Here is a 23,063-nt window from a genome sequence, read left to right on the forward strand (position 1 = left end):
TTCCAAGAGGATACTAATAGTGTGGTGAAAAGGTACTGCAGATGACTAAGGTTATTTTCAGGTGGATCTTTTAAAAAGATTTCAGCATTGACCGCAAATTCACCGTAATGAAGAATGCAGCTTATTTATAACCTCATTACCATCTAAACTATTCTAAGATCATTGACCAATGTTTGTTTGTTTGTCTGTCTGTTTATGTATACAATTTATAGGCTGCCCAACTTACCTCAAGGTAACTCTGGGCACTATTTAAATATTTTAAACTAGACTAAAAAGAATCATCCATAGACATCTAGGTTCAGACACAATGAATCTTAGATCGTGTGGTCTCTCTTTCAACAGTAGGAGATAGTTGAGCAGAGATACAACAGAGATTTTTCAGATTGCTTTCCTCCCTATTTTTCATCAACGCCATCTTACCAATGTAGCCATCCTGATCTATATCACCCAAAGGAGCAATAGCCATGCCGAAACGGCCATAGATATCTGTGCCAGTCAACTTCTGCCAAGGAGTTGTGTAAGGGTTTGGGCTCCTCCACTGTAGGTATAAGTAAACTCTTCCCACTTCATAGAGTTTCCCATCTGAGCGGCGCTCCATGAAAAGAGGGGCACCCACTAAAATGTCATCTTTCCTGAGACACAGAAAAACAATCTGTAAGAGGTTATACACGGCACAATCTCCATTTCAGCCAAAGCAAATACAAATATCACCTGCCTAGCACTGAGGCCTTAAGTTACAGTAGATTTGCAAAAGTCTAACTATGAGCTTTTCAAGAGGCATCTGCTAGCCATGATAGGAACCAGCATACTGGTTCAGGTAGGCCTTATGGTTTCTCCGGCAGGACTTTCTACATACTCTTTCAGATTACATCATAGTTCCTTCCACCACCACCTCTGAGAGATCATTTGACTTTCTTCCAAAAAGGAAATAAACAATATGCAGCAGCATTGTTATGTGTCAGATTCACAGACCCCACATACCACTGAAATGTACCTAAGAAGTGTAGTGCTTCTTACTGGAAGCTGCATCTAGATAAAGGAGACTAAGAGAACCAGACCAAGAATAAATATATGCTTTGGAGTTGTAAGGAAAACTGCAAGGAGACTGTTACTTCTCCAGGAATGACTGTTTTGCTGTTTCTTTTTTAGAATGTTTCCCAGGACTCACACCATTCTCTTATGTGAGTAGTCCTGAGAATCCAGGCAATGATTCTTCTCTAGTATCACTGACTGAGAACCCAGATACGTCCTCCTTTCTCTTCTCTGAAAAGGTTAATTTGTTTTGAGATCAGGGAAAGTTGTCTTGCTTTGAAGGAGATTGTGGCAATAATCAACACCTGTAAGACCTGGCATAATAATGTTGTTTTGTAGTCAGTAAAGAGCAAGCAGAAGGATCAATGGTAGGTGTGTTCTTCTGGCCTCATCTGTTTCTATTTTAAAATAAATTAATATTTTCAGTACAAGATGATAAAGAAGCACTTCTCTTCTGTGCTTAGGAATAGTCTTTTTGTGTATTCTTGTTTACTTTACAGCTAGTCTTGACTGTTGAAAATTAGACAAGCCTTGCAACTTTCTTAGCAACATTTTTGGAAAGGGTTTTTCATTGTTTGTTTGCTTGCTTGCTTGTTTGTCAACAAGCATAATGAAACATGAAAACACATAAAAAATGACATAAATAAATGGATATAAATAAGCAAAAGATAATCATAAACACATAAAAAGTACATATAAATGGGGACAGTAGGACAGGGGTGGTAGGCACGCTGGTGCACTTATGCATGCCCCCTTAGGGACCTCATAAGAAACACGTAAGGTCCACAGTAGACAGTTTAAGATAAAAGGTATGGGGGTTAGAGGAACTAACAACAGGATCAGGTAGGGTGTTCCATACATTTACTACTCTATTGCTGAAATCGTTTTTCCTCCAATCAAGATTAGAACGGATTACATTTAGTTTGTATCTATTGATAGCTCTTGTGTTATTGCAGTTGAAGTAAAAGTAGTCATTAACAGGTAGGACGTTATGGCAGGTTATCTTGTGCACTAAGCTCAGGTCGGAACGGCATAGTTCAAGGTTATCCAGGCCTCAAATTTCAAACCTGAATTCTTTGTAGGGCTGAGAGAACATGGCTGGACTAAGGCTACCCACCTGCCTTTTTGCCCAAGTCATTGTGACAATTCACACTCCCCAATTTCTAATTCAGTGCCTTTAACCACTACATCAAACTAACTCTCTATGAATATATTAAGGCACACATATTGTATCATTACGTGGAGTAATTTCTTGATGATAAGAGGTATAAGATATAGCACTACTGGAGGTTATAAAATGATTCATTATGGCTTTAATTGATCTTTAATTCCATAGCAATGAGGAAATTTTAAAAAATTATTATTAATGTATTTTCAAACAAAATTGAGTCCAAATGACAAATATTTTACATTACGAAAGATGAAAACTAAATGATTGTAACATTGTTGAGTTCAGGCTTAATCATGAATATAATTGATTTGAAAGAGCCTGATTAAATCCTGATTCAGTCTAATGTAAACCATTATAACAGCTTATGGACCAGCAAAGTTAGACAAAATCATATTACAATACTGTAAAGTTATTAAATTGCAATTCTGCCATTCTTTTGTACTTGTGCTCTATTTGTTAATTGTTGCAGAATGACACTTATGGCATGACATGTACTTTTGAGTGAAAAAATATAATAGGCACTATTGCAATCCACTTCTAATATGTTTGATATGGCTTTAAATGGAAAAAGTTGGTAACAGTATGAGGATGTTAAGATAATTTGTTAGAGTATATCCATCTATCTATCTATCTATCTATCTATCTATCTATCTATCTATCTATCTATCTATCTATCTATCTATCTGAATTGTGGTTGCATAATATATTTTTATTGGTGCTAGTAGGAGTATCAGGAATCACTTTGACAAAATATCAACAATATCTAACTGACAACAGAGGGCAGCAGATTCCCAAAATGGGCACATGCAGCTCTTTGGATGCAAAAGGAAACCCTGGAAGAAAAATTGGAGGAAGCAAGTCAATTGAAAGATAATTTCAACATGTAAACTTTTTTTGTTAACTTAGCATTTGTAGCTGCACTTTAGGGATAAATTACAAAGACCTACATTCAGTGCTCCTCCAAATATCCACTCAGAGCAGTGTAGATGAAGGAGGCAGTGATAAAGGGCTCACTGTCACCCCCTGATTTGTATTAGCAGACCAGGACACAGAGAAAACAGTTGGCTAAATTTATGATGGCTGCTAAGAATTTGACTGTAGCTTCAGGGCCCCAGAAGTAAATTCTATTTTATTTTATGATTTAATTGCTCTTGAAACCAACACACTTTACATTCTCAAACGTTTCTTTGTAATCAGATAACAAACACATTGTATGTTGTTTTTCTAATTTAGCAGGACTGTAGAAGCAATTGTTCATAATGGAATGGTGGATGATTGGAACAAAAGAGATTCTTTCGGATGCCTATGATATAATGGAAATAACTAGTTCTTGCCACATGAACCATTAAGATCAATGTCCAGAATTATTTAGCTACCAGATTGACTAAGTTAAAAAGAAAGAGAGAATTTCAAAAATTTAGGGTCTTTTATTTCTATCCACAGCAGACATCTTTTTGGCTATGATTATCAAATGGTGTCTAAAGGAGCTTGTGGCACTAAGAAAGATTGGGAGAGGACAGTCTTCCCTAGACAGGAAATAAGGGCACTGGCTGGAAACAAGGGCAACCGACAGAGGTGGTTAGGATTGGTAATGGGGGCAGGAAACTCTATGATGGTTATTCATCTGCTGCTAACAGCTAATCAAGCTATAGAAGAAAAAGTACTTTGGATCACTACTCTCTTGCCTGTCCTTTATGATATTAAACTAAGTACGTGGTCCACCACAGACCAGGACTTAACTGTTGTTACAATCTAGAAAATTATCTTTATCCACTTTCATTTTTCATTTTTCTTTCTTTTTCTTATCTTTGTTTTTTTATATACTCTTATTGTATTTACAAATTATAATTTTAGAAAAAAGAAAAGAACCTTTTCTCTCCTTCTCATTACACTAAACCATAAACTGGCAGTTAACATAGTCTAGCATTTAGTGTTGCATTCTAGTTGTCCCTCTTTTGAAGCATTTGAATAAAATTTCTATTATGTACATCCAGTACACTGGCTGTTTAAGAGAGTTGGTCGGAGGAATTAGATGTTTGGAGGGCATCAGACAAGGCTAATGTAAGGACTACAACTCTTCCAAGACTTGGATAAAATTGAGATGAAGCAATGAACAGCTTCCTGGTAAATCTCATATTCTTGCCATTCCTCTTCTTGCACTCATGTGTTGGATGATAAACTTGGGTCTATATGGTCTTATCTACCCTTTTTAAACACCCATAGGATCTGGCAGTAGGAGTATTTTGGTGTTTATTTGAAAGTAGAAATAATAAAATCAGCATCTAAGACTATGCAGCTAACTCCTTGGCTATAATTTTTTAAAAAAATAATGAGAAACACCCCCCCCCCCCAAAGAATGGTGTTTTCAAGTAGCAACAACCCTTGTCAGCTGGTCTTTCTCATATTCACCAAAGCATTAATACTTTGTGGGCTTGTTTAGGACTCCCATTATCTATGATCCCTGATTTTCCATTCTAGTATCTAGTTTTAGCACACTGATACTTCTGAATCTACTCATTGAGTTCCTGCTTTTACAACAGTATTTGTATTAAGCTTTTACAATGCAGAATGACAAAGTCCCTAATTTCAGACCAAAGTTTGGTGGATTTAATAGCTATTTAAACACTACCACCACCCATCTGCATCAGATCCAATTTAAATTTAGGCTACTTTGGCCACTATTTTGGTCTTACCCATCTCCATTGATATCAGCAACTGCCACTGTATGCCCAAAATATGATGCCACCTGCAAAAGGAAAGAAGTAAAGATAAAACCATCCTGGGAACATATGCATTTGATACAATGATAGCTTGCCTTTCCGTCAGAGAAATAGCCACATGGGAATTACTTTATGTTGGGAACCATTGGCTAATTTCCAATTCTACTAGCCCAGTGACCTTCTGAAAAGTTTTAAGACCCACGAGGAATAAGGACTCAGATTTAATTATTCAGCAATCCCATTTGTATTTTTAGACTTTATGAAAAGAAAAATGTTTACAATGAACCAAGTGAAGAGAACCAGTAATAGTGCAAAAGCAAAATGTAAGGATATTAAAAATAGCAATATCACTTAGACTTATATACCACTTCATGGGGCTTTACAGCCCTCTCTAAGTGGTTTACAGAGTCAACATATTGCCCTTGATAATCTGTTTGTCCTCATTTTACCAACCTCAGAAGGATGGAAGGCTGAGTCAACCTTGAGCCTGGTGAGACTGAAACTGCCAAAATCAGCAGTCAGCAGAGGTAGCCTGCAGTGCTGCCTTCTAACCACCGGAGTGGCTGTAATTATTATCTAAATCTTCTGGTTATTCTCTACTCTGTCCAACTGGAAAAAGAATATAAGGAAGTCCTCCTCTTGCTTTTCAGGTAGGATTACAAAAGCAAGAATTCCCAGCTAACATGCATTTCAAACCTATCTGGAAGGAACCACTAGAACGTTATTGATGGGTCAGAAGAAGCAAGGAAAACCATGTGAGAGAAAAAAATATTTTTTACCTGCTCACTGGAGATAGTCCAGAGAATGCGGAATTTACGGGTAAGAATCCTGGTAAGAATTTCCACCTAAGATAAGAAATGGGGGCAAAGAATCAAGAAGATTAAAGCTCTATCCTCTCAAAGAGATCCAGCTATTTATGTTTTTCAGGAAACCAGAATATACAGTATTTTTACATCCAAGAGTATGAAAACCTGGTATTGCTTGGCTAAAATTTCCATGCCTTTGCCCATTGGTCATGCTGGCTTGGCAGATGGGAACAGGAGTCCAAGATGTTATCTAGCCTGACCATCAAAAAGGTTGCACACATCCCACCAGAGGTAAAAAGTAGAACAGATAAGAGTTCCAGATCAAGAGGGCTTTGGGGACACAAAAAAACCTATATTCCAAATAGACAAGCATCCCCTGTGGCCGCCATTCTGGACAAATCCCCCTAGAAAAGTTCCTAGCATGCTCAGTGGCCCAAAACTAGTGGGCCAACACTTGCTATGTGACTGTCACTGTTTCTTATGAACCCAGAGTTGTTTTCAGGGCAGTGGAGGGAAAAATAATAAACTATTGTTCAATACTAGAATAAATGCAACAGGTACATATATAAAATGCTTCTCTGCATGTGTGGAAGGAGACCATAATCTGTGCCATTGTTCAGGCATGCAACCCATGATGATATTGGCTTGATATTGGCTCTATGGAGATTCTTAGTCATCCAGGTCATGGTTGTCCCAAAGGTGCTTTTTCAAGAGGCAAACCGACTTTCTGGTTTTTCTTTGAAGACGTTTCACTTCTCATCCAAGAAGCTTCTTCAGCTCTGACTGGATGGTAGGGAATGGAAGGATTTATAGTCCTTGTAGGCAGCTGGCCATTTGCATTCTGATGACACAGATAAACCTCCAGGTGACATTAACAACATGTTGAAAGGATGCAAATGACCAACTGTCTGCAAGGAGTATAAATCCTCCTATTCCCCACCATCCAGTGAGAGCTGAAGAAGCTTCTTGGATGAGAAGCGAAACGTCTTCAAAGAAAAACCAGAAAGTCTCATTACCTCTTGAAAAAGCACCTTTGGGACAATATCAAGTACAGTTCCAGAGTATGTAAACTGAGCCTAAGGGGGTTCCCTAAAAAGGCTGCTGAGTAGCCCTTTATATACAGTAAATAAGCTGTTTATGTTTGGTTTTCACTTTCTTCTCTGGAAGAATCTGGCCACCTAGTGTGTCTACTATCATCTACGGAGGCCCAGAGATGTCATCTCAGCCCTCTCAAAGGAAATTCTTCCGGCTGTGGGCACAGCTTTTGGGACGTGGAGGAAGGGAGAGGTACGGAACACCCCTCTCTGGACTGCTCCCCCCCATTGAACTTACGGAACTCTTACCAGAACTCTCACCAGACTTGCAGAAGAGAAGACTAAGACAGTTAAGACCTTTATATAAGCCTCATACGCTCTTTGCACGCTGCGCAATTTTTAATTTTTAAAATTTTAATTTAATCTTAAATTGGTATGATGAGTGTATGAGATTGCATGTGAGTGAGTGAATGCTCCCACTTTTATTATCCTATATTGTTGTATCTGTGTGTTTCTAATTATCACGTGGGGATTGTCTGAGTGAACGAATGAGTGTGTCTGATTCGGAGGGCCTGTCCGGGAATGCGGGAGCTATAGGTGTGGTTGGGGGAATCACGGACACGGGAGTGGGCCGGAGCATTACGGTCGTAACGGGGAGGGGCAGATATGGCGGGGACTTTAGGGCTGGCCATTACCGGGGAAGGAGGGTTCGCTATGTCACAGCGATCCCTCCTTCCGGCCCTATGAGTCCCACTCCGAGGCCAGATGGCGCGAGTAATCAGGACCCTGGTCTCCGGCTGTTGTCGCTAAATGCCAGGTCTGTTGTTCACAAGGCTCCCCTCGTCCGGGACTTAATTTTAGACGAGGGGGCAGACCTGGCATGTATTACTGAAACCTGGCTGGGCCCGGAGGGAGGAGTCCCCCTCGTAGAGATGTGCCCAGAAGGATTTCAGGTGCTTCATCAGCCGAGAGCTCAGGGAAGGGGTGGGGGTGTGGCTATTGTTATTCGGGAGTCTTTGGTTCCTCATAGGATCCCTGCTCCGGAGCTTGTCGGGTGTGAGTCCCTGCTGGTGAAGCTGGACCTCAAGGGTCAAGTGGGCCTGCTGCTAACGTACCTGCCGCCCAACAGCGTTGCAGCAGCCCTCCCCTCGCTCCTCGAGTTGGTAGCCGAGCTGGCAATTGAGTTCCCCAGGCTTATGGTCCTGGGGGATTTCAATTTGCCTACGCTCGGTGAACACTCGGATGGGGCGCAGGAGTTCATGGCTTCCATGACAGCCATGGGCTTGACCCAGATAATTCGGGGCCCAACTCACTCTGCGGGTCACACGCTCGACCTCGTATTCCTCTCGGAGCAGTGGACTTGTGATCTTGGTCTGAGGGGTAATGAGATCATACCCCTGTCGTGGTCAGACCACTGCCTACTGAGGCTTGACTTCCGAAGACCAAACCCCCACTGTAGGGAGGAGGAACCGACCAAGTGGTTCCGCCCCAGGCGACTTATGGACCCTTTGAGGTTCCAGACGGAGCTTGGGGTTATTCCTGATACTCTCGCCCACAGTCCGGTAGAGACTCTGGCTGCTGCCTGGTATTCGGCAGCATCGGAGACCCTCGACCGGATTGTGCCACTACGGCCCCTCCGAGGCGGATCCCGGAGGCCTCTTTGGTTCACCGAGGAGCTCCGGGAGAGGAAGCGCCGGAGGAGACGCCTAGAGCACCTGTGGAGGTCCGATAAATCCGAACCGAACCGAGCACTTTTAACAACCTGCACCAAGGATTACATCAGGGCACTTAGGGCAGCAAAGAGATCTTATATTGCCACCTTGGTTGCGTCCGCCGAGTCTCGTCCTGCCGCCCTGTTTAGGATAACCTGCTCCCTCTTAAATAAGAGGGATACGGGGGACCCCTTGCAGGGTAGGGCTGAAGATTATGCCCAGTTCTTGGCGGACAAAGTTGCTCGGTTTCGGTCGGATTTGGACTCCACCTTTGCAAAGCCAGCCGAGGCACGAGAGGACGATTTGGTTGACCATCGCTGGGTTGAGTTTCAGGATGTTACCCCCGGGGACGTGGACAAGGCCATGAGGGCTGTGAGCGCCTCCACCTATGTACTGGGCCCGTGTCCCTCCTGGCTGGTTGCTAACAGCAGGGCGGTGACACGGGGCTGGATCCAAGCGGTTATTACCGCCTCGCTCCGGGAGGGGCACTTCCCCGCCGCACTTAAAACGGCGGTGGTGAGACCCCTCCTGAAGAAACCATCTTTGGATCCAGCCGTACTTAACAACTACCGTCCAGTCTCCAACCTCCCCTTTATTGGGAAGGCTGTTGAGAAGGTGGTGGCCTACCAGCTCCAGCGGTCCTTGGAGGAAGCCGATTACCTGGACCCCTTCCAGTCCGGCTTCAGACCTGGTTACAGCACAGAAACCGCTTTGGTCGCATTGACCGATGATCTCTGGAGAGCCAGGGATGGAGGCCATGCCTCCATCTTGGTTCTCCTCGACCTCTCGGCGGCTTTCGATACCATCGACCATGGTATCCTTCTGCGACGACTGTGGGAGGTGGGGGTGGGAGGCACTGTTTTTCAGTGGTTCTCCTCCTACCTCTCGGACAGGTCGCAGTCGGTGTTGGTCGGGGGTCAGAGATCGACCACGAGGCCCCTAACATATGGGGTGCCGCAGGGGTCGGTCCTGTCCCCCGTACTATTTAACATCTACATGAAACCGCTGGGCGAGATCATTCGGAGGCACAGGATAAGATACCACCAATATGCGGACGATACGCAGCTGTATCTGTCCGCCCCGTGCCAACTCAATGAAGCGGTGGACGTGATGAGCCGGGGTCTTGAAGCCGTTAGGGACTGGATGAGGGCTAACAAGCTTGTACTCAACCCAGAAAAGACCGAGTGGCTGTTGTGTTTCCCTCCCAAAAATTTGGTTAGTGTTCCAACGCTCAGGCTGGGGGGCCAAAATTTACACCCCTCAGACAGGGTTCGCAACTTGGGAGTCCTCCTGGATCCACAGCTGACCTTTGATCACCACCTGTCGGCTGTGACCAGGGGGGCATTTGCCCAGGTTCGCCTGGTGCGCCAGTTGCGACCCTACCTGAATCGGGAGGCTCTCACAACAGTCACTCGCGCCCTCGTGATCTCTAGGCTGGAATACTGCAATGTGCTCTATATGGGGCTGCCCTTGAAGAGCATCCGGCGGCTTCAGCTAGTCCAGAATACGGCCGCGCGAGTGATTGTGGGCGCACCTCGGTTCGCCCACATAACACCTATCCTCCGCGAGCTGCACTGGCTACCTGTTGATCTCCGTGTGCGCTTCAAGGTGCTTCTTACTACCTATAAAGCCCTTCATGGTAGTGGATCTGCGTACTTGGGAGACCGCCTCCTGCCAATTACCTCCTCTCGACCCATAAGATCCCACAGATTGGACCTCCTCCGAGTGCCATCTGCCAGCCAGTGCCGGCTGGCAACTACGCGGAGGAGAGCCTTTTCTGTAGCAGCTCCGACCCTCTGGAACGATCTCCCCGTGGAGATTCGTACCCTCACCACCCTTCAGACCTTCCGCACAGCCCTCAAGATCTGGCTATCCCGCCAGGCCTGGGGGTAAAGATCATAGTTTGCCCCCGCCCGAATGTTGAATGAATGTTGTTTGATTTTAACTATATACTGTGTTTTTATGTTATTGTACGTCTTCCCCTCCCATAAGTTGTTAGCCGCCCTGAGTCCCCTCAGGGAAAAGGGTGGCCTATAAATAAACGCAACTGAGCAAATAAATAAAAAAAAAAAGAAACAAACAAAATAGGCACGCCACCCCTTCCATCATAGTTCTCCTCCTTGTACTTACCCCTCCTTGTGTCAGTCTCACATTAGGAATGCCCACTACATATTCTGAAAACAGAAGGGAATCTCAGTAGTTACAAAACACCTGGCACACTAAGTCATTCATTAGCTGGCATGGAATTCATGCTGAACCCTGGTGCCTACTAAATTCCTGAATTTGGGTGGGGAGTACTAAGATTAGAGAGGCTTAGACATCTGAATCAGATATTAAAACAGATACTCCTGAAAACCTGGGTGTTCTTGGCTTATGCAATTGGAAACAACTGATGTGAACATTAAAATCATTTTAAATTCCTGCCAAAAAGATCATAAAGTTCACTAAACAACAAAATAGCTAGGAAGCAGATCTCTTCCTAACTCTGTTGATTCCAACCTATTCCATTCCAGAGTATAAAAACAATTATTTTACCTGGTGATGTTGAGTCTTCATTAAACTCCCCAAAAGCCACAGAGTAACCTGCATGGAAGGAAAAATTGGGCAAATTGTGGACAACTCACTTGGAGATGAAGTACCTGTTTCCTGAATCCTAGGGCAAGGCAATCAAAGTAATCCCTGGGGAATCGAGCCAGATGACAACGCTTCTGTCGGCAAGCATTGTAAGTCATTTTGGGCAGGTTTGACCATCTATGTATCGGGTAACTTTTACTCTGCACATCTCAGTATGTGTTTCTACATAGCCTTTATCTGAAATCATCTGGGCTCCACGTTTCACAGTTTTAGCATGGCATAGCATGCCCCAGCTAAGAACTGTCTTTTACTTAAGGGAGGGGCCAACCCCTGGGCTGTGGCCCACTATCAGGCCTCTGCCCATTTGGAACCGGGCTGCGCCGGAAATTATTATGATACAGTACCGACAAATGGAGTTCGCATTAAGAGTAAGGGGGCTGCGTGAGGAGAAACAGGAGAACCTGAAACAGATCCTATCGGAAGCTTTTGACCGCCTGATGGGAAGACCAGGGACCAACCAAGGCTGGCAAATTGACAAAGCTTACCGCGTTAACTCCCGGCTGGCAAAGCAGAAGCAGCTTCCTCGAGACATTGTTATATATTTTACTACAAGAGAGTTTAGAAATATGGTACTGCAAGCGTCTTATAACACTAAGCTTCAAATTGGCGGTCAAGACCTGGCTGTTTTGAAAGAGATACCACCTCAAATGTTAAGAGCCAGGAGAGACTACGCTTTTTTGGTCGAAGAACTCAGAAATCGTCAGATACAGTATAGATGGGATGCACCATTTGGCATCATATTTACATTTGATAAGCAAAGGTACCGCCTCAACTCTGTATGGAAAGCCCGAGATTTTTATTATAATATATTGAAGGCCGGACACCCTGCACCATCTGGACCTAGAGAAAGACCACAAGAAGGACAGGATAGACAGCAAACTACACAACCACCAGACAAGATGGAGCATCTCTCTTCTCTAGAAGTGCAAGGTGCTATGGAACCAAGACCTAGCCGCATGACTACTAGACGTATGGAGAAACAAGCTAAAAAACAACAGCATCAACAATCATCGGCCATCGATCAAGGAACTACAACAACAAATCTGGAAGCAGTGGGAGGAGCTAGACCTAAGGTTAAACAGGCCGTGCAGGAAGCTCTAAAAATGCTTCAACCAACCAAAGATGACAACTAAGATTTTAACATGGAATGTCAATGGACTGAACTCTCCACAGAAGAGGAAGAAAATATTTCATTATCTCAAACAGTTTAAGAACGATGTAATTTGTTTGCAAGAAACTCATATCAAGTCAACTGATCAAAAATATTTGATCAACTCAAAACTTGGTCAACATTTTGCAGCTTCTGCTATGGAAAAGAAGAATGGTATAGTTGTATACTTAAGAAAAGATATGAAAGCTGAATTAATAGAAGCAGATCCCTTCGGAAGATATATTGCTTTAGACTTAATCTTAGAAGGGAAAAAGACATTACTTTTGGGAATTTATGCTCCCAATCAACAGCAAGATAGATTCTATAGAAATCTTCATGCTAAATTAGTACAGTGGGACTATAGTTCCTGTATACTATTGGGTGACTGGAATGGAGTGATAGACACTAAGAGAGATAAGAAGATTTCCCGCCTAAATACCAAGATGCGAGCAAAGTTACCCAAATCTTTCTTTGACATTATGGATGATTTTGAATTGAGAGATATTTGGCGAGAAAGAAATGCAGAGGAATATGACTTCACTTTCTTCTCGGACAGGCATCAATCCCTTTCAAGGATTGATTTTATTCTAACCACTAATGATTTGCTTTCTAGGGTCAAGAAAACAAAGATTGCAGCTAGGGTCCTTTCGGACCATAACCCAGTTTGGATGGAGTTGGGAAGGGTAGTGCAGGCAAGAAGGTCTTGGAGATTGAATGAAAATTTATTTAGATATGAAAAGTATATTAATGATTGTAAAAAATTACTATCTGAATATTTTGTTTTGAATATGAATAAGGGTACATCTATGGAATTTGTATGGGATGCAAGCAAAGCGTATATGAGAGGAGTTTTGATGAATATAAATAAAACACATAGAAATAAGCAAGGGTTAAAACGAACAGAACTGGAAGAGGAAATTAAGAGAAAAGAGCTGGAGTTAACAAGGAAACCAGACGATACAAAGGTTAAGGAAGCTATTAACATATTAAAATCTCAATTTGACATGTTGATCTCTGACCAGGTAGCTACTAATTTATTATATGCAAAACACAATACTTTTTGTAATGCAAACAAACCTGGCAGATGGTTAGCTTATCAGATTAGGAAAAAAAGGAAAACTCGAAATATATCTAAACTGATTTACAGAGGGAAGGAGGTGTTCCAACAGGAAGAGATTCAAAAGGCTTTCTGGGAATTTTTTACAGAACTGTATAAAGGGGATAAAATTAATGGTTTAGACATAGACAAATATTTAGACAAAGAGAAAATACCTTCAGTTAGAGAAGAACACAGGCAAAAATTGAATCAACCAATAACCTCGGGGGAAATCCTGCAGGTAATTAAGCAATTAAAGTCAGGGAAAGCACCAGGTACAGATGGCTTGACAGCGGTTTACTATAAAAACTTACAGTTAGAAATGGTAGAACCTCTTAGAGAATTATTTAATATGATTCAAACGGAAGGTAAAGTCCCTCCATCTTGGAAGACAGCGTTTATATCTTTGATACCCAAAGAAGATCAAGATACTACTCAACCCAAAAATTATAGACCTATTTCATTACTGAATGTAGATTATAAAATTTTTACTAAAATATTAGCAAATAGATTAATGTTGGTCATTCAACAATTGATACATACGGACCAAACAGGTTTTATACAAGGGAGACAGATGAAAAGTAATGTCAGATTAATTATTAATGCATTAGAATATTTGGGAAAGAACAACCAGATCCCTGCTGCGTTTATATTTTTGGATGCTGAGAAGGCCTTTGATCGAGTTAACTGGCAATTTCTGCTGAAGATATTGCAAAAAATGCAGATAGGAGATAATTTTTTACAGTCAATTAAAGCAATATACCAACAGCAAACAGCACAAATCATAGTCAATGGAAGTTTAACAGACTCTTTTCAAATTGGAAAAGGTACAAGACAGGGCTGTCCTTTGTCCCCATTATTGTTTATTATAACTTTGGAAGTATTGTTGAATAAAATACGGGGCTTGGATGGTTTAAAAGGGATCAAGATTAGGCAGCAAGAATATAGAGTCCGCGCTTTTGCGGATGATTTGGTCATAATATTGGAACAACCACAGGAATCCAGTATGGTTTTAATGAATACGATTAATCAATATGGTCAAGTGTCTGGCTTTAAAATAAACTTAGGAAAAACCAAAATATTAGCTATAAATATGAATATTAAACAAAAGGAAGAATTAGGAGTGATGCTAGGATGTGAGGTAGTTAAAAAAGTTAAATATCTTGGAGTTAACATTTTAACTTCAAATGGGAAATTATATAAGCATAATTATGAACCACTTTGGCATAGCATACAGACAGAGATGAAAAAATGGGAGAAATTGCACTTATCTTTGCTGGGCAGGATAGCGGCAGTGAAAATGAACATTTTACCAAAATTTTTATTTCTTTTCCAAATGTTACCTATACTTAAAAAAGATGCGAACCTTTTAGAATGGCAGAAGGGTATCAACAAATTTGTGTGGGCAGGAAAGAAGCCGAGGGTAAAGATGAAAATAATGCAAGATGTACGTGAGAGAGGAGGATTGAAACTACCTAATTTAAAACTATATTATGATGCAGTGGCATTATCTGTAATTAGTGATTGGATTCATTTAACCAATGATAGAATATTGAACATTGAGGGACACGATCTGGTATTTGGTTGGCATGCTTACCTGTTATTCAACAAAAAATTGGATAAGAACTTTAAAAGTCATATTTTAAGAAATGCTTTATTGCGGGTTTGGAAGAAATACCAATATAAATTAAATGACAAGATACCCATTTGGGCAATTCCTAGACATGCAATTGAAAATATGAATACAGCACAAAAACAGGACAGAATTACTTACAGACAGCTTCTTACCTCGGAAAGGGGGGTATTACAATTAAAATCTTTAGAGGTATTAAAAGAGGAGAAGGTAGTTCAAACATGGTTCCAGTATGGGCAATTACAGGCTAGGTGGAAAATAGATCAAAAAATTGGTTTTATTCAAGTTGAGGATAATCTGTTTAAACAAATAAGAGATCAAAGCTTAATGCATATAAAGAGGATATATAATGTATTAATACAGATGGATTCGGAAACAGAATTAGTTAAAGATTGTATGATAAAATGGGCTCAAAATATTGAGGAACCAATAATGTTGGATACATGGGAAAGAATCTGGGTAAGAAATGTGAAATTTACACAAGCTCAAAATCTGAGAGAAAATTTTTACAAGATGTTCTATAGATGGCATTTAGATCCTAAAAAGTTGGCTTCTATGTATCCGAATGTACAGCCTAAATGTTGGAGGTGTGGCTCTCTTGATGCTACATATTATCATATATGGTGGACCTGCCAAAAGGTTAAGGCATTTTGGATAAAAATATGGTGGGTCATGCAAAATGTTTTTAAAAGAAGGATAAAGTTTAGTCCTCAGTTATTTTTACTAGGTATATGTACTGACTTTACAGTGGTAGAGACCAATTTGATTCTGCACCTGATAACTGCAGCAAGACTGTTGGTGGCGCAATATTGGAAGAAGGAAGACTTGCCTACAATCCAAGAATGGACATTGAAAGTAACAAACTTAGCTGAAATGGCTAAAATATCGGCATATCTCAAAGATCATTCAAATGAGATATATAAACGAGACTGGAAAAAATGGATTGACTATATACAAAATAAATACGGGACTAAGAAATTCCAGTTAGCCTATGCTTAAGATCAGAAATGATTTAAACTGTTAAAAGTCAGTTCAGTAAGAAGAAGCTAAGGTCAATCTAGAATGTCATTAATTTCTTTATTTCTTTTTTCTCAATAGATTTTAGACTGTGTTAGTTAAAAATCCATACCGTGTACGGGTTCTGGGAAGTTGGGGGGGGGGAAGGAGGAGGGGGGGTGGGGGGGTGGAGGGAGGGAGGGGTACACACAACAAAAAAAATTGTACTTCAATGTCTTAATGATTGACAAATGATGACATATTTGTGTTTTTTTTAAAAGAAAAAATAAAAAAGTTCTCTTCGGGAACCGGGCTGCGCAAGTGGCAGGTGAGCGCGCATGCATCCCTCCATTTGCACACAAGGGGCAGGTACTCATGCTAATGCTCGCAGCTCTATTTGTGCAAATGGCAGGCACTGGCACCCACGGCTTGCACATATGGAGTTGCACATGCTCATGTACATGCCTGCCACTCACACAAAATCCTCTCCTACCCATCCCCGCAGTCCACTAAGCTGGAAAAGTTGGGGATCAAATAGCTTAAGGCATACCTATCACTTTTTTCTTCTTTTCTATTGTGTCAAATTATTGGAGACTGCCTAGACTAATCCCTGCAGTTTTTTGGGCCAGGTTTTTCAGAAGTGGCTTGTCATTGTCTCCTTCCTGGAGCTGAGAGAAGGTAACTATCCCAAGGTTACCCAGCTTGCTTTGTGCCAAAGCAAAGCCCAAAGGAACTAGAACCTCAAGATATCCTGGTTTCTAGCTGATGCCTTAACCAAATTAGCTCTCACCTATAGCATGCATTCTTCCAAACAAAACCAGACATTAACAATGTGATCTTGAGCACAGAAATCTCCATCTAGAACATTTCAGCTTTCATATTAAATTTCCCAGGGCTATGACACAAAATGGGGAGAATGGTCTATAATGCTTCTACATAAATGGATAAGATCCTAGTTTACTTGTTTATAAAATGTATTAGCAGCCCATCTTACCATACGGTAACTCTGGGTGGTTTACGGTTAATCTAAGCTAAAACATAAAAAGTTTAAATCAAGCCTTATGAGGGAGAGCAGGGGCAGAGCGGAAGGGGGAGAGGGGGATTATTACTCAATCAACCACCTCCATTTTGCTGTTCCCTCACTGGGACCCCAAGCTGACTGGCAAAGCCATATCTTTAGGCTTTTATGAAAAGATAGGAGGAGAATTGCGGCCATCCTCACATGAGGAGGGGGGAGAGATGTTCCAGAAGCTGAAAATAATATGCAGGCAGCATATGATACATTTCTGAAGCTAAAAAAGAGATAATTTCTCAGGAGGAGTAATAGTTGAAAAGTTAGGCCTAGGAAAGGCAGGGTATAGGACATTATTTTAAAAGGGAACAGTAATTGCTGTTTTCTAAAAATTTAAACTCATTTAACAACTGTTGGGGCATGTCAAGGAAGGTCAGTGTCAAAAAAAGGTAGATAGGCAGGCATCTCTCTCTTTTACTCCCTCATTTTGTCTCTTTCTCTCTTTTCTCAGCCAGCAAGGGTATTACAAGAAGTTGGATTTGGCACGTAGTTGCGCTGATTCCTTGTAGCAGCTGTTTGAACAGAAGTGTCCATGGCAAACAATTGACTATGCAATTGAACAGCCACCCTTTTATGTAAATGCATCTGCAGTCCTTCAGTTGTGATTATCCTATCATCTTGACTTTTTTTTAACCCTTCCTCTGTACAGACAACCCTAGTTTAGAATTAGGTCAAAGGCCACTTATAGTATAAAAGTGGTTGATGGTTCACTTTTGGCATATCAGCCACAAGCAAAAAGAACTTGTATAGCTTAGTTTTAGCCAGAGAAACCACATTTTGTTGAAAACTTTTCATGTTTCTATTTTTGGGGCCTCTTATTCTTGGGCCTCACACTTTTACCCTAAACCTGGGAAGCTACCTGATAATCTGATCAAGGAACTCAAAACAGCAATTTGGTTCAGGGCTAAAGTCCCTTTCCTATTGCAGATAAATTCGCTAGAAAGTTTTCCATACTTCAGTATCAGCCCTATCAGGTAGGGATAAAAGGGTGAGCGCTGTAATGTTTTACTAAGGAACCCATCTTCTGGGAGGACTATCCTCCACTAGGGGTGTTAATATTTTGTTTCTTGTTGCCTACGGTTTGCTAATGAGCATGTGCTTTTGTTTTCCAAAAGTGTATAAAAACTATTCTAATTTGTGTATTGTGGGTGTCTCTCTCTCTCGATTTGTGATATAGTCCCAAGAGCACACTTCCTTGTGCTATACAGAACAAACAGGTTGCAATTTCCTGTATGGTGTGATAATTAGCTACTTTGCACCAGAGAAAAACAAATTCAGTATTTGACTGGACCAATTCATGGTTTGGCCATCAAGCACAAAAGAAAAAGAGGTGACTCAAAAAAAGAGGAACATTTGTTAAGTACTTTGGGCTCAATTCCTAAACTCCTCTGGTACATATACCTTGCCCTTCTGCATGCACCCAGAGTCTGCTGAAGGAAAAGAATGCCAACTCACCCCGATATCCATCTTCATATTTCTTCATTCTATAATCCTGTGTTACCAGTTCAGAATTCACGGACCACAACATAGTAGAAGATGAATTAGGATATTTTGCTTCAACCTCTGAGAGGGCAACTGAATAGAACAAACCTAAAAGAAGACAAGTGACACATTTCTCTATAATGGCAGCAGGACTCTAATTGGACAAACTGATAAATGGGAGACTGCAGGTCCAGAACATCTACATAAGTATTTGTGAACCTGAGCAGATTTAAAATGTATGGACTTCAACTCCCAGAAATTCCCAGCCATATATACTTCCTTTCTTGTTTCTGACCTCATTACATAAATAGCAATAGCTCTTAGACTTATATATCACTTCACAGCCCTCTCTAAGTGGTTTACAGAGTCAGAATATTTTCCCCAAAAATCTGGTCCTAATATTACTGACCTCAGAAGGATGGAGTCAACCTTGAGCCGCTCAGAATTGAATTTCTGGAGTGAGTATCCCAGAGCATCCCTATTGCTTTTTCAATAGGCAACTGGACTTTCTGGTTTTTCCTCGAAGACATTTCACTTCTCATCCAAGAAGCTTCTTCAGAAAGTCCAGTTGCCTATTGAAAAAGCACCTTTGGGACAACAATAACTGGATGACTAAGAATCTCCATAGACACCTGGAGTGAGCAGTGAGTTAGCCTGTATTCCAGGCTAACTCACTGCATTCCAACCACTGTGCCACCATGGCTCTTATACCATGATGGAACTGAACAAAAGCCTTTTAGTCTAGCACTTTATTCCCACAATAACCATAAGGTACCTGCAGATATCTACAAACACAATAAGTACAATGGATCTAATTGAGTAGTTGTATGCAATTGGTAAATATAATTAGACACATCCTACTCCAGAAACTAGCTAACTTATGATCACAGTTGAGAGCAAACTTTCTATTGCTAAGCAAGTCAGTTCTTAAGTGAGTTAAGTTTTATATTATAACCTTTTTTGCAAATGAATCATGTGGTCATTAAGCAAATCTGATACTGGGCTGATAATAATAATATAGCTACTACAGTATCATCATCCACAAATGCTGTCTAAATCAGTGTCTAAAGATGTGTATTCAGCTCCCTTCCCATAAAGCATGAAGGAGTTCTTCCTCCTGCCTATCCTTCCAATTTTCTAATTTAATAGGTGTAACTTTACATCTACAGTAAGATTGTGAAACTGAGAAAATAAAACATCACATTGTATATTGTGTTAGTACTTAAACTAAGCAGACCAAAGTACAACTTTTCCTCACAGAGGTTGCTGCTTGAATTCATTATCTATTTTTATTGCTCTTTTTGGCAACTTCTCAAGATCTGCAATAAATGTTTGAAATGATTGACAAGAACAGGACATAGTATTTTGAGAACAACAGGTTTTTTGGTGTTCATAACAGTTGATACATTTACCTGTGAAGTAATATCCACCTGGTGCGCCAAGCATCACCTGCCCAGACTGTGGGAAGAAGACAAAACAAAGGGGGGGGGGTTATAGTCCAAGTCAGCCAGAGAGTAGTAGATACACCTAAGAAGTCAGAATATGTTTTATGTCTATTTCGCAATCAGTTTTTGCTGATTATCTTCCCAAATTTTGCAAAAAGGAGTATAAAAAAGATATGGTTGTCTTATGATTAAGTCTTATGCCGGCAGGCCTGGGGTTGATGAGTTCCCCTCCCCTCTCGACTTGTATGGCTGTGTGATTTTCGTGTATTTTAATCATGTGTACTGTGTTTATGTCCCCCTTTCCCCCCTGAGTTGTTCGCCGCCCTGAGTCCCTCCTGGAGAAGGGCGGCATACAAATAAACTAAATACAATACAATACAATACAAATCTGATTATGATTTAATCATTATGGCATATAAACCATGGCCTAATGTCTGAGTGTAAGAACAGGATCCATTCTGGGTCAGTCACCAGGACTAGAGATTTAGGTTTATTAAATCTCTGGTCCCACTGACTGCCCGCCCCAGATTGGATCCTGCAACATTATCCTGGGACACATAAATTTGCTTTCCTTCTTGAGTGTAAGAACTATTATAGTTTATACAACAACAAAACATATGTTAGCACAGGGAGTTAACCTTTATATGCCTGTTTCTTTCTGCCTGTCTGTTCAGGTCTTTGCAAGAAAGATTCATATCCACCATCAGTGTTTTCAGCTTTTAGTGGTTAGATGTTTGGTGTAAGCTGGCTATATGTCACTGGAGAAATACCTGCTATACTGTCTTTTAACAGATATCTTTCTTCAGAACCATCTTGAATCTGATAATGATAACAAAATTAATATTGTAGAAGCTCCCATGGTCTGTCAAGTTTGTTTACATGACCACTGAGTCATATGGCAGCCTATATATATATTTATATTGTTGAGTTACATACCCTTATGGGACATAAATTTCCGTTACAAGCAATAACAGTGTCAAAATGATTCAAGAATGATGATGCCATTGTCAAATGATGTAATTACATACTTACACTAAGTCACATTATTTGTGTGATGGCACACATGCTCCCAATTTCTATTCCCTCGACCATCAAGAAGACCAAAGGATACACACCTCATTGCTAGGAAAATCAATTTTCATTTGTCATCGTCCTATCAACGTCTTCAAGAGGCTGGCATACATATAACAGCATTTTTACTTTACAATCAGCTGCATCAGTGTCTTGCCTCCCCAAATTATCAGAAACACAAGAAGCCTTTAAGTTTGTATACAGTTACAGGCCTGTGATGGCAAACCGTGTGCCACAGTGACAAGTGGAGGCCTCTCTGCAGGCATACAAGCCGTCTGCTGTGCCCAGCTGATTTTTGGGTCTCTGCAGCATGTGCTGTTTAATCAAAATGCAGTTAAAACACTATACAAGCTATCGAGAATATAACTATATACATCCAACAGGAACAGGAAGTGCATCACAGGAGCAGCTAGAGGTAAATCCTAGAGAGGCAGGAAATGCATCACTGAACAATGGAGATGAATGCTAGACAGGAATAAAGCTGCATACAAGGAAGACATAACACCTGTAACAGTGTGTGCGTTCACGGGGTGGGGGGGAGAATAGGGGGAGCGCTTCCCCCTGTGCCGCAGGAATCTTCAGGGAGGCCTGCTAGGCCCAAAATGGGGGTGGGTGGGTTGTCACATGTTCATGCTCAGGGGAGGGGGGCTCTGGGTGTGTGTGTCGCACATGCATTATATTATGGTTGTGGGCATACAGTCGCGCACTGTCGCACACACCCACACTTTTGGCAAGTGGGGACAAAAAGGTTAGCCATCACTATTGTAGGCAATTCCATCAGTATTTTCTCCTGGAGTTTTTTCTAGGGGTAGACAGCTAGTCAGCCACTTGAAGTTTTCAGAATGGTTGTCTCTTGCCCATTGCGTTTTTCTCTTGCAAAGCTCACCTGAGAGATGGTGAAGCTAAATCCAATTTCACAGTAACGCTTGTCATTTCCTGATGAAATAAACAGATGAGAAGTTTAAAAAATCATGTGACATTAGAGAGCCTTCCTAAGGAGGTATCCCAAAGCTCTTCCCTAACCCATTTTTCAGGCTTACCCATTCTGTTGGCAGCCTAAGCAGTTGGTGCGTCAACCGCCAAGGACAGATTTCATTTTTTTTCCTCTTAGTGCTTTAGTTATCTTAGGGCCTTAAACCTAACCCTGCTTCATTTATATATGTTGGGATATCAGTAAACATTAATAATCTTCCTATAACAGACAGACCATTTCTCCAGGCAGAATTGTAGCCTTCATGGCAGCTAGTCAAAACATGGAAAGGACAGTATTGTCCTGGATAAATCCCTATTTTGTAGTATAGGTAATCTTCAACTTACAATTGTTCATTTAGTGACTGTTCAAAGTTGCAATGACACTGAAAAAAACGACTTGTGGCCATTTTTTATGCTTACCACTGTTGTAACAACACATAAACACTTTTCACATGAGCAAAATTTGGATGCTTGACAACCAGCATGTATTTATGATGGTTGCAATGTCCTGTGGCCATGTGATCACCTTTTACGGATTTCTAACAAGAAGTCACTGCGGAACCTAACAACCATGTTACTAATTTAGCAACTGCAGTGATTCACTTAACAACTATGGCAAGAAAGGTCATAAAATGGAGTAAAACTCACAATAATTCTCTTGCTTAGCAACAGAAATTTTGGATTCAATTATGGTTGTAAGATGAGACTACCTGCATTATGTTGGTCACATAATCATTTAATGCATGTTTTAATAAATAAATAAATACATGTTTTAGTTCTATATTCTATATTATTTAGCTATTCTTTGGTCTTGCTTTACTTTTGACAAACATAATAAGTTACAATTAATTTTTTATTATTCAAAGGGAATCAAAGGATTTAGGGATGATGTTTAATTGCTGATTTTCTGGAGGAACATGATATGTGTTCAAAATTATTATTGCATTCAATTGAAATTTCCTTCCTTCCTTCCTTCCTTCTTTCCTTCCTTCCTTCCTTCCTTCCACCACATATTTCAACCTAATAGGAATATTTCC

General features: G+C 40.9%; 1 protein-coding gene across 1 annotated transcript in view; it reads right to left on the reverse strand.

Annotated features, from left to right (window-relative positions):
* The window catches only part of ITGA2B (integrin subunit alpha 2b), a 66,229-nt gene that overhangs the window by 33,074 nt on the left and 10,092 nt on the right, over positions 1 to 23,063 (reverse strand). Inside the window, exons 5-12 of the mRNA XM_032234484.1 lie at positions 21,941 to 21,990; positions 19,951 to 19,996; positions 18,512 to 18,646; positions 11,011 to 11,058; positions 10,606 to 10,649; positions 5,703 to 5,768; positions 4,897 to 4,949; positions 421 to 632 (exon numbers count right to left, since the gene is read on the reverse strand). Coding sequence (XP_032090375.1) covers positions 421 to 632; positions 4,897 to 4,949; positions 5,703 to 5,768; positions 10,606 to 10,649; positions 11,011 to 11,058; positions 18,512 to 18,646; positions 19,951 to 19,996; positions 21,941 to 21,990 — 654 coding nt within the window. The remainder of the gene's footprint in view (positions 1 to 420; positions 633 to 4,896; positions 4,950 to 5,702; positions 5,769 to 10,605; positions 10,650 to 11,010; positions 11,059 to 18,511; positions 18,647 to 19,950; positions 19,997 to 21,940; positions 21,991 to 23,063) is intronic.

This window comes from Thamnophis elegans, chromosome Z (genome assembly GCF_009769535.1).
Source record: "Thamnophis elegans isolate rThaEle1 chromosome Z, rThaEle1.pri, whole genome shotgun sequence".
NCBI lineage: Eukaryota > Metazoa > Chordata > Lepidosauria > Squamata > Colubridae > Thamnophis > Thamnophis elegans.